The 12,763-nt window shown below is 42.6% G+C and overlaps 1 protein-coding gene across 5 annotated transcripts in view; it reads right to left on the bottom strand.

The window, feature by feature from the left end:
- Positions 1-664: 664 nt before the first annotated feature.
- PAFAH2 (platelet activating factor acetylhydrolase 2) overlaps positions 665-12,763 on the bottom strand; it is a 34,597-nt gene continuing 22,498 nt past the window's right edge. For 3 of the 5 annotated variants that reach the window (XM_074218053.1, XM_074218055.1, XM_074218051.1), the window contains exons 8-11: positions 9,474-9,565; positions 8,827-8,997; positions 3,392-3,546; positions 665-1,691 (exon numbers count right to left, since the gene is read on the bottom strand). In XM_074218053.1, the coding sequence (XP_074074154.1) occupies positions 1,504-1,691; positions 3,392-3,546; positions 8,827-8,997; positions 9,474-9,565 (606 nt within the window). In that variant the 3' untranslated portion in view covers positions 665-1,503. Of the gene's footprint in view, positions 1,692-1,960; positions 2,412-3,391; positions 3,547-8,826; positions 8,998-9,473; positions 9,566-12,763 lie in introns of those variants that run through there. The other 2 variants (XM_074218054.1, XM_074218052.1) reach the window with 2 other exon arrangements.

Genomic DNA, 12,763 nt, shown 5'->3' with positions numbered 1-12,763 from the left:
CTCTCACAGGAGTTGGAGAGGGTCACATAGATTAGATTCTTCCCACTCCCATGAGGTACCTCCTGATCCAGGAGCCTCTGTCCTCTCAAAGAGAGTTCCAGTCCAAGCATATGGCTTTCACTATGCCTGGCCATTTCAAGGGTCAGGTTTCATACACAATATCTTTATCAAAAGGCTTCCTAAAGTCCTTGTAAAACTTGATTCTTGAACATCTGTTTCTCCTATGTCTCGGGGTTTGGTTTTTGAGGTGGCCTCAATTTGAAAAGGCTATCTCACATTGGATCAATGGAAGTCTCTTCAACAAAGCTGAAGGCCCCACTGGGGCCTTGGCTCTCACTCCCCACAACCCTGGAGAAGCCATGCTCTTTCTGCCACAGCATCCCTAAAATCAAGGGACCTGTAGAGGGAGGTCTGTAATGTTTAGACCACCAACTCTTTTCTACTATGCCTTTGGAATAAACTCCTGTTGGAGAAGCTGGGAGGTCAGATTCTGCCTTGGCTTCAGAGTCCTTGCCCTACCCCCCACTCCCTTTTAGTTGGGTCCAGGGCCCAGATTGATGAAGCAAAAATAGCTTCAAATTAGGTCCGTGGAGGGTGGGGGTGGGGTAGGGATGATGCTGCCTCTTTTCCTGGAGGATGGAAGAGAAGAAAGGAAGACAGAAGGTAAAACCAGGTCCAGATGGTTTCCCATCTTGATTTAATGCAGATTTGAAAGAGAATATTACAATATATATCATTAGGCAAATACATGAGTATTCATCTTCGTATGATTTCCCATCAACAAACACCAAAGCATGGTATAGATCATTGCGTTTACAAGTTATTTCACAGTCTTAAAACAGAGATCAAAGGTATTTTTGGACAAGATGGTGTCTCAGTGTCACTTGTAATCCATTCCAACAAGGCCCAGACCCCCTGAATCTAATGTTAATGCAGGTTGCTCCCTAGACTCTTCCAGGGAGCCAAGTGAACCAATTGGCCTCTGTTAACAGTGGCTGGTACAAGGGGATGCTTAATAAGACTATTATTGTTCTTGTCCTGGGCTCACCCTCCTCCTGTTGATTTCCAGCTGAGGTTGTTATTGACTGGAGAAACCCTAGAGAGAATGAAACACCAGATACCCCCAGACTTCAGTTCCTTTCTCCGTCCCCCCAGGAACAATGTTTCCAGGGGTTCATTTGTTAAGCAACTCCTGTGCTAACCATTGTGCAGATTAAGCATATCTATCCTGTTGATGCTTGTCAAGGAGCTCACAGTTCAGAAATTAAAGTGCTCTGATCTCATCAAACATCTTTGGGGAAGAATAAGGGCTCATAGATCCTGGATTTAGAACTGAAAGGGATCTTAGAGGTCATCAACTTCAATACCCTTGCTTCACACATGAGAAGGTGAAGTGGAGAGTCATGAAGGGGCTTGCCAGTGTTACATGGCTAGTAAGTGAGATCCAAGGGGTTAAGGAGATGGGCCACAAGTCTCTGGGGAAGTAGCCACCTGGAGAAGTGATCAGTGTCCTTCCCTCCAGGCATTAAAAATGGGACAGAGTTCATCAGAGCTCTTCTCAATGACAAAGGGAATGACACAATGATCATTGAAAGCTCCTAAATGCACACCTGCAATGTTGCCTTTGTTCTCCAAAATATGAAGCAGTGCCAGATTTAGGTGCAGTGACTGTCCTCCCCATGAAGTTCTCTCTAGAGGAGAAAATCAGCATAGATGGAAGTAAATTCCAAAAGGAACATTTCAATTTAACATAAGGAAAAGCTTCCTGAACATGAGAGTTATCTAAAAATGGAACAGTCTGCTTTAGGAAGCAGAGAACTCTCCTTCTTTGGAAGCATTCAAGCAGAGGCTAGAGAGCCATATATCAGGAATGTTGTAGAAGCAATTCTTGCATAGGGAAGGTCAGATAGACAACCTCTCCAGAGGTGAGCTACCAATCAGTGAGAGTTCTGCCCTGACCTGAAATCACATCTTTTATTACAGAAGTCAATTTAGCAGGTGAGTGGTGGAGATGACAAGAGATAAAGCTCTAAGTCCCATCCCACTCATGCGTCCCCAAGGTAACAGGTTCCTGCCTGGCTCAGAGGGATCTCCATTTTCTAAGTATGAGTTTCAAATGAGCAAAAGTAAAAGATCAAAGTGCCCAGTCCCTTCAATCAGCAGCATGATAACTTACTCTTATTGAAAATTGCCCTGCTGGCAGTGTTCTAACAAGAGACCGTGGAGGCCCCGTGAATTTGGCAATTTGGGTCAACCCCACCCAATCCAAAAGAGAAATCTGGCTCAAATCACTGTGGACCAGATGGCCAATGTCTTTTAGAGACTGCTCAGATGGTTTGGGGCCCCAGGGGCCACAGATGGTCCAACACCTTCGATGAGGCTGTCCCACTGGTCGTAATCTTCCTTCAGCTCTGTGGGGTGAGAGGGAATAAGTAAAAGGTCTGCACCATGCTGGGGATCATTGTATGGGCTCAAGGGAAGGAGGGATGCTCACCACTGGCAAGGCCACCCCCACAAATGTCTCTTCCCCAGCTCATCAGTCTTATCTTATACTCAACACTGGAGCTTAACCGAGCTGTGTAAATGCACCCAAACCTTCACTCTACATGAAATGTCCTCTCCACCCCCTCTTGGACCTGTCCCCATCTCCACCTGTCGAATCCTACTTTAAGTTTCAGTTCAAGTGTCATCCTCAGCAATCCTGGGGAGGAAGAGCATCAAAGATAAGATCCCTGCCCCAGCAGCTAGGGGACACATCTCCTGAGCCACCCTCTCCAAAGATAAGGACCAATGATGCTCATCTTGTTCACTGAATCACCCAAAATACTCTCACTACTTTTTCTTTCATAGAATCATAATTTCAATTCAAAACACATAAACCCTCTGCCCAGTTAATGCTACTGCTACTGGGAATATAACCCAATGAGAACAAAGCCAGAGAGAAAGGTCCCATATATACAAAATCATTTATGGCAGTAACTTTGTAATAGCAAAGAATCAGGAGGGAAGGGAATGCTCATCATGTAGACCTTTCGAACATGGTGGTACGTGATGAAGCTTCTACTTTTGATGCAGGTCTGTTAGACAGCCTTGGGGAAGCCAGGCTGACCTCCACACCATGGTGAGACACTGGAAGAGATGCCGGTAGTTAAGTGGCATGCCCAGTGTCACACAGCATGTTGGATGCAGGGCTGGGACTTGAACCTAGGCAACCTAACATTCAGCTCTACTCCTAAGCAGTTTCTTTTTTCCCCGAACCTCTGAACTTCCAGTCCTTTTGACATTAATCAGCATCTGCAGGGATAGGCAAGGCCTTGCCTCTTCCCTTCAGTGGCCCTCTTCCAGAAAGCTCCTCCCTAGCCCTCCTGCAGCCCCTTCTCCACTCTCTTACCAAGGTGTTTCTGTAGGAATGCCAGCATAGCCTGTACCATGATCTCCTGACCCTTGTATGGGTCCAGCTTCCCTCGGGTTTGTGTAGAGAATAATTTACCGAGCAGATTTCCAGACACAAAAGTGAAATCACTTTGACTCTGATGAACAGAACCACTAAAAGGAAAAAAATCCCAACTACTTTAGAAAGGTTATATATATCAGATGATCATGGAAGACTGGTACTGGCAGAGCCCTTAGAAAAGAGAACATTCAGTCTGGAAGGAGATTTAAAATGGAGGTATTAAACTTGGCAGCAGGCTGGCCCAAAGGGGAATCAGATTAAAACGTCATTGAGGAATGTTTAACAAAATAAATAAAAATACAATGTAGATAATGCTAAGTTGTGTTTTTCTAAATCAGTATTTGCAGAATTAAATTTTTTTTGTTAGTTTTTGCAAGGCAATGGGGGTTAAGTGGCTTGCCCAAGGCCACACAGCTAGGTAATTATTAAGTGTCTGAGACTGGATTTGAACTCAGGTACTCCTGACTCCAGGGCCAGTGCTCTATCCACTGTGCCACCTAGCCGCCCCCTCAGAATTAATTTCTATTTGAGTTTGATACCATGTTTTAGAACATAGAATGTCAAAACTAGAAGAAACCTTAAAAACACAGAAAAAAAAGGAAACTTGGAACATGGAATATTAGAACATACATGTCCATTAATAAATAGTAGAAAGGAAGTTGAAGACATATAGAGTTTGATTAGGTGCTTTTTTTAAATTGCTTTTTGAATTTTACAATTTTCCCCCCAATCTCATTTCCCTCTCCCCATCCCCCACAGAAGGTAGTCTGATAGTCTTTACATTGCTTCCATGCTATACATTGATCAAAATTGAATGTGTTGAAAAATCATATCCTTAAGGAAAAAAATATATAAGAGATAGCAAAATTACATAATAAGATACTTTTAAAAAAAATTAAATTAAAGGTAATAGTCTTTGGTCTTTGTTTAAACTCCACAATTCTTTCTTTGGATAAGATGGTATTCTCCATCATAGATCCCCTAAAATTGTCCCTGACTGTTGCAATGATGAAATGAGCAAGTTCATTAAGACTGATTATTGTGCTCACTTCAGCAGCACATATACTAAAATTGGAATGATACAGAGAAATTCATGAAGCATTCCATATTTTTCTTTCTTTAAAAAAAAATGATTATCAACCCATGTTGCTGTTAGGGTGCACAGAGTTCTGGTTCTGCTCATCTTGCTCAGCATCAGTTCATGCAAGTCTTTCCAGGCTTCTCTGAGTTCCTAACCCTCCTGATTTCTAATAGAACAATGGTGTTCCATCACATACATATACCACAGTTTGTTCAACCATTCCCCAATTGATGAGCATTCACTCCATTTTTCAATTTTTTGCTACCACAAACAGGGCTGCTATGAGTGTTTTTGTACAAGTGATGTTTTTACCCTTTTTCATGATCTCTTCAGGGTATAGACCCAGTAGTGGTATTGCTGGATCAAAGGGTTTGCATTTTTATCACCCTTTAGGCATAATTCCAAATTGCTCTCCAGAGAGGTTGGATGAGTTCACAGCTCTACCAACAATGTATTACTGTCCCAGATTTCCCACATCTCTTCCAACAATGATCATTGCCCTTTCTGGTCATATTGGTCAGCCTGAGAGGTGTGAGGTGGTACTTTAGAGATGCTTTAATTTGCATTTTACTAATCAGTAATGATTTAGAGCAATTTTTCATATGACTATGGATTGTTTTGATTTCCTCATCTGTAAATTGCCTCTGCATATCCTTTGATCATTTGTCAATTGGGAAATGGCTTGTCTTTTTATAAATTTGACTCAGTTCTCCTTATATTTTATGATTAGGTGCTTTTAAAAAAATGAGAGTTTGTAATAAACAAATCACACAGGAAAAGGTGAGCTTGCTGAGGAATAGGCAAAGCTCTCTAACTCTTTTCACTTGCACAGCATAATGTTTTAAATCACTGGTACTAGTAAATGACTTATTCCATGTATTTTCAAATTGGTCTGAGATGTAAAGAATGTCAACAGTGACAAGACTTGGTTTCTCTAACAAGGATGTATACTTCTTGGTCAAAAAATTCATGCCTAAGCAGCCTATTCATGGTGTGTTTTTCCACACACAGCTGGACTGGTTTTCAGAGAGTCAATTTGTTCTCTTCCCAGGACTAGACTCAAAAACAGCAGGTAGAACCTGGCATGGCCTGCGTTCTCCTTAGAGAGCTTTTGAGAACCAAGGGCCATTTCACCACATCAAACAGACATCCAAATGGCATTTGTCCACACAGAGCAAAGCCATCATCACCACTTTTCTGCACAGGCACATCACAAGGTAAGCAGGAAGTAGGGACCTTATTTAACAAATGAAGAAAGTGATGCCCAGTAAAGGGCAGTGAGTCAAAGTCCAACACTGTTCAATCAGTCTGTCTTTCTCCTCTGTGGACATGCACAGGCTGACCCTCAGACCTGCTCCAGTCCTCTCCTCCCCTTCTCTGTCTTCTCTCTCTCTCTCTCTCTCTCTCTCTCTCTCTCTTTTTCTCTCTGTTTTTCTGTCACTCTGTCTTCTCTCTCTGTCTCTGTCTTCTCTCTCTCTCTCTCTCTCTGTCCCTCTATTCTTTGTTTCTCTCTCCCTCTCTGTTTCTCTTTCTCTCTATCTCGTTCTGTCCCTCTCGGTCTGTCTGTCTTATCTCTCTCTCTGAAAAATCTTTCTTTTATGATTTTGGGCTATCTACGATGGGAGAATACCATCTGTATCCAAAGAAAGAATTGTGGAGTTTGAACAAAGACCAAAGACTATTACCTTCAATTTAGAAAAACAAAACTTTATCTTACTATGTAATTTTGCTATCTCTTATACTTTATGTTTCTTCCTTAAGGATATGATTTCTCTCTCATCACATTCAACTGAGATCAGTGTATACCATGGAAACAATGTAAAGACTAAAAGAATGCCTCCGGGGGGGGGGGAAGCAAGAATAGAGGAAAAATTGTAAAACTCAAAATAAATAAAATCTTCCTTTAAAAAAATAAGATCTTCCCGAATCCCCATTGTTATACCTTGTACTGTACTTCTCTGTGTACACCATCTAGTAGACCGTAAGCTCCATGAGGGCATGAGCACAGTCTAGCACATAATACTTAAGGTACTTAATGCCTGTGGTGTTTTATTTTTCAAGTTGCTTTGGTGCTGTGGAATTGGCTCCAAGTGGTCTTTTCTTATTCATTAGTGAGCAGTATCTAGATGTGGGCTTACTAGGGGGTGCAAGGCACAGAGCTCCCTGAGTTCAAATCGAGCTTCAGACATTTACTAGCTATATGACCCTGGGAAAATCAATTATCCCTGTCTACCTCAGTTTCCTCATTTGTAAAATGAGCTGGAGAAGGAAATGGCAAACCATTCCGGTATATCTGCCAAGAAGACTCCCAATGGGGAGTCAGGCCTGATTGGAAAACAACTGAGTCTAGGTTAGGATGAGTTAAGGAAGGAGTACAATATGCCTTCTATACTCTTCTCAGAAGACACAGCTGGGAATAAAAAGGAATCATCTATGGATTCTCACCAGAAAAATCCCCCTCCCTGCCTAGCACCCCACCTCACAAACTTCACTGGGCTATGCTCAGAAAGTAGCAAGCTAATCATGCCACAAGACTGACTGAGGATGAGGACACACAGAAGTTACCACTGAGTGGGGTTCAGAGAATCACAAAATGTTGAGCAGAGTGAATCTTTGAGAATGGGTATCCAGGGAGCAGCTAGGTGGTGGAGTGCAGAGCACCACCAGAGCACAGGCCCTGGAGTCAGGAGTACCTGAGTTCAAATCCAGCCTCAGATACTTAATTACCTAGCTATGTGGCCTTGGGCAAGCCACTTAACCCCATTGCCTTGCAAAAAAAACAAACAAACTACATGGAGAATGGGTATTCCGGAGGCCCTCACCTCTCTGTAAAAGAGAATTAGAGCTACTTCCAAGGAGAGAGAAGAAGATTATAAATCATAAGGAAGAGACAGAGACATCAAGTGGCCTAGGGGACCTGAAGGGAGGACAAAGGACCTAGGCTCCTGAAGTGAACCACGGAGCTGGTATTATATATGGATGGTGAAATTGTAAGTCTCAGAGAAGCAAAGTCATAGACCTTTTGTCGGCTGAGAGTGGAAAGACTGATGTGTTGGAGAACCACTTGGGGAATGGCAAGATAGTCATGAAGAAGAGTTAGCCCTCCAACCTTGTCCTTGTTAGTACTGAAAATCACATGTAATGGAGAGGTCACCAGGGAAGGTGGCAGCCACTAGAGTGGAAAGCTGCTTGATGCTTTCCCAAAGGGCAAGCAGAATATTCTTTTTTTTTTTTTAAGTTTTCTCAAGGCAGTGGGGTTAAGTGACTTGCCCAGTCACACAGCTAGGTACTTATTAAGTGTCTGAGGCCATATTTGAACTCAGGTCCTTCTGACTCCAGGGCCAGTGCTCTATCCACTGAACTACCTAGCTGCCCCAAGCAGAATGTTCTTTATGGAAGAAGGGCTCAAGCATGTGGTCATCCTGTTCTTTTAACATCTGCTTGAGCACTTGTGGAGGAGCTGAGCCAAATGATCCAGAGACTGATATTTTTACAGTTTCTTTGAGCAGTGGCCCAACCCAGAGGAATCATGCAAGAGGAATCAGTCAGATACTTGATGTTCCCAGTTTTTTTTGGATAGGGGCATGAGCCATAGAAACTTTGTGTGATAGCCATGGAAAAATTATAGCCAAGTTCTTGTGTCCTGGGAGATGCCCTGATACTACATTGCAGTTAAAAGTCAGAATTTTAAATTGAAAGGAACTTTAGAAGATAGAACATAAAACAGAATATCAGAGCTGAGGGGAATCTTGTTCAGTTCAGGGTTTTTTAATCATGTCTGACCCTTTGTGTCCCCATTTGAGGTTTTCTTGGCAGAGATACTGGAGTAGTTTGCCATTTCCTTCTCTAGTTCATTTCACAGATGAGGAAACTGAGGTAAACAGAGCTCGTCAGTGTCTGAGGTCACATTTGAACTCAGGATATGAGTCTTTGGATATGGAGTTTCTGACTCCAGGCTCACTGCTTTATCTACTGAATCACCTTGCTTCCAAAAGTAAACTTAGAGATCATCTAATCTAAAATAATGTCTTCTAGTTCTCACATTCTATGTTCTTCAGTGGTAAATGAGACTTTTAATTTTTGTTATTGTGAATATTTCTAACTATGGCCCAGAGAGGTGAGCTCAGTATAGGCGGACTTGAAACCCAGTTCCTAGTCCAATGCTCTCCATCCTTCCATTCAAGGACAGGTACAGAATTTTATACAAATCTGAGTGTTCTAGGAGGCTCCCAAGAGTGGAAGGACCCAGAGAATTGGCTGGAAAATGGTTATGATTATGATGATTACTCACAGAATGGTTATGATCTTGGTCTGGTTGTGACGGGCACATATCTTTTTCATTCGGTTGATGCTCTCAGATGTCTGGAATTTCTCAGTGTTGATGAAGAAGACAGGGCCTCCAGCCTTGGGGTAGAAGTTGTGTTCTAGGGGAAACATCCACGCATCCAAAGCTATTGCACATCTAGAATGAAAGTACACATCTGGAAATGGTGACTAGCTGTCTAGAACCTAGGGTCACAAGGTAGTAGTTGTAGTACTTTCTTACAGACTGGCATCAGGGAATCATTTTCTAGAAAAGGAAATAGAGGCAGTTGTACCACCCCATTTCTCCAAGCTTTCTTATCAGAATATAGGCTCCTTGAAGACAAGGTCTAGAGGGACCTTTCCTCTGGATCTGCCACACAAAGGATGCTCACTATAGCTTGGAGACTGAGTCTCCAAGTGGCATCCCTAAGGAGATGAGCCACCAAGAACTAAGGAAAGCTGGCCAAGGAAAACATCAGCCTCAAAGGGAAGGGATAAAAAGGGGGCCTAAAAGAAGGGAATGGTCCAAAACTTTCAAGAATCTACCAAATTCAGTTTCATCATTTCTACTATGGGCCTTTCCAAGCTCTAGTTCCAGTCATGCCAAGACTACAGTATCAATGATAAACTCACCGAAAATGGGTATCCTTAGTCAGGGTTAGAATGGCTGTTGCTCCTCCAAACGAATGTCCCATCACCGCCACCCTACTTAGGTCGATGCCACCCTGAGAAAAGGAGGAAAGGCCTTGGCTAAATGGCAGCCATTGTGCTCCTTCTTCTCCAGGTATTGGGGAGGGAGAATAGGAGAGAAGGCATCCCTGGCCGTGGGCATAGGAGGGGGGAGGGTACTTCAACTAGGATCCACTGCCACCTGTGTCTGAACAGTCACTTTGAGTATGTTACTGAGGAGTGACATTATCAAACCTCTGCTTGTGGTGGACATCCCTAATTCATTCCCAAAGCAGCAGATTTAGGAACTCCTTGGAGGCTCAGAGCATCTCCATCAGATTAGGGCTCCTCTAGGGCAGAAAGTAAGAGTTCTTTATTGGATTACCTAGAGGACTAGGAAATTCTTTATTCTCTGGGTTCCTACCCAGTCCAGGGATGATGATGGTAAGGACCGGCATATGAATAAAGTTGAGGATGGACTGGGCTGTTTCTCAGTCCACTTGACCCACGAAGAAGTCAAGCTGGTGGCCCAATCCATCCTCTAAGCCCTACTCACTTAACTACCTGAGAAATTCTTTGGCTAATTTGGACAACATGTCCACGAATGTGTCATAGCACTCTTTTTAAAAGCCTGGGGAGTTTCTCTATGAAAACTTTAGTCCCTTTAATATGTATTCCGTGTTCAATGCCTACAATAATCGATTTGCCAGTCTGACCAACCAATTTTGACTATACTAGGATTGGTTGAAGGACCTGTGGATTTTTAGCTTAAAGCAAAGAACACTTGAAACCAAAGTATCAGACCCAGCATACAGAGGGACTTCAGAAGTCACCTGAATCAGAAACCCCCACACAACACCTCAGTCAGCTGTCTTTCAGCCTCTGCAGGAAGATTGCCAGTGATGGAGAACTAAATCACCACTTCCTAAACCTGTTTATTCCTCTTTTAGGCAATTCTAATTATTAGGAACTTTCCCTTTACACTGAGATATTATCTCTAGCTTCATATATTTGAAGGGCAGTCATATGGCAGAGAGATCACACTGGTCCTGCTAGGTGGAGAAGACTAGGAATAACAGGAGAAAGTTACAGAGAGGAAGAGTTTGTCTCAATATAAAGAATTCATTAAAAATTCTACTTTTATTAACTCCCTATTCCATTCTTGGCACAGACTTCACTCCAAACCTCCAAAACTTCTCATTAAATCTCACACTTATGGCCTCATGATACATGATTAGGACTCCTAATTCACAAAGAGAAATTGGAAACAAACAATACTCTTAACTTCCCTCCTCCTATTCTTCAAAACTTATCCTTAGCAGCAGCCCACTCAACTCCTTCCCAGAGTTAACAAAAAAGGTATCTCTCTAGTTGATTAAAACGAAAAACCCTCTTGCTCTGCCATTGAGCTCATTCTTGTCTGTCCCCTTTAAGACTCTGCATCATCAGTAATTCCCTTTATTACTACCTAGCTAGCTCCTTCCCATCTATGGACACACATCCTCAAGTTTCTCCAACCTTAAAAACTGCCTTCTTGACCTCATCTGTCTACTCTCCCATCCTTCTCCTTCCCTTCAAAGTCTTTTCTTGAAAAGGTTATTTACCCAATACCTCAACTCCTTCACCACCCATTTTCTCCTCAACTCCTTGAAACCCGGTCTATACTACTACTCAAAAGTAATTAATTATTAATAATCATTAATTGATTAATCATCAAATATTAATCATCAAATCCAATGGCAATTTTTTTCCAGTCTTCCTCCCACTCCTTTGGTCAAAGAAAGGTCACACTCCCCTGGTTGTCCTTCAAACTCTCTAATCGTTCCTCCTGTTTCCTCTTCTCCTTCCTGGTGGCTGCATCTCAGAGTTCTGCACATTTCATCCTTCCCTTCTCTCTCTTATTTTCTTCCTTAATATACACTCCCACAACTTCAACCACCACTTCTATGAAAATAACTCTAGAACCTTTAGGTCTAAGGTTGAATTTTCCCCTGAACTCAACAGAATATCTTTATTTGGATGTTCTACCTGCATCTCAAATTCCAACATGTCTAAAACAAAGCTTATTATATTCTTTTGTCATTCATCCAGTCTTCCATGTTCAAATTCTTTGTTATAGCTGCCTCTTCTCTCTCCCTCATTTCTCCTTTCATTCTTGTTACATGAATATCTTTGTTTTCTGTAGGGTTCTATTTTTTCATCCATTGCTACTGTCTTTTCCCCCATTAGTTTGTTTAATCCATTTACCTTTTTTTTCTTCTTTTTTTGGGTAAGGCAATGGGGTTATGTGGCTTGCCCAAGTTCACCCAGCTAGGTTATTATGAAGTATCTGAAGCTAGATTTGAACTTAGATACTTCTGACTCCAGGGCTGGTGCTCTATCCACTGTGCCACCTAGCTGCCCCCTCCCTCATTTCTCATATCCAGCCAGTTGCCAGTTCTACTTCCATGACATCTCTGACCTCCTCCCTATTATCTGTCTTTTGCTACCACCACAGTACAGGCCCTCCCTCGTGACCATCTACTCTCATGAATGCAACAGCATCCTAAAGGTCTTTCTCTGCTTTCTCCATCCATCCTTCATGGTCTTAGGAAGATCTAGTCAGATCACTCAGCAATCTTCAGAGGCTCTCTGTTTCCCTTGGATTTTGCTTTAAATTATTTTGTCTAGTGTTCCAGGCTTCCACAATCTAGTATCCCTCCACCTTTCTGACCTTACCTAACATTAATCCCTCTCAGATACCCCACAGTCCAGCCAAACCAGGTTGTCACTCTGCCCAATGAACACAGCCTGGAAATGACATGGTATCTAGAAAATGCTCAGCATAGTGTCTGGCACACAGTAGGTGCCCCATAAATGCTAATTCCCTTATCCCCCTTGCCCACCTTTGCTTCTGGTATTTACTTTCCCTCATGTCACCTACTGAATTCATGTATATCCTCAAAGTCCACCTCACATATAGTGTCCATCTGTGCACACACACACACACACACACACACACACACACACACACACACCCCATACACATACACCCCCCACATACACTCTCACAACACTCTTACACACACCACACACACTCACACCCCCCACACCACACACATACACACACCTGCACACACTCACACACACACACATATACAGACACACTCACACTCACACAGACACATACACAATATACTCACACACACAGCTTCTCTTCTTCTACCTGTCTAGCAAACAGGAAAGCATCTTCAACTCTGGGGGGGGGGGTCTCT

This window comes from Macrotis lagotis, chromosome 1, assembly GCF_037893015.1.
Source record: "Macrotis lagotis isolate mMagLag1 chromosome 1, bilby.v1.9.chrom.fasta, whole genome shotgun sequence".
In the NCBI taxonomy this organism is placed as follows: domain Eukaryota; kingdom Metazoa; phylum Chordata; class Mammalia; order Peramelemorphia; family Peramelidae; genus Macrotis; species Macrotis lagotis.
This window is presented reverse-complemented; position numbering and strand designations above follow the sequence as displayed.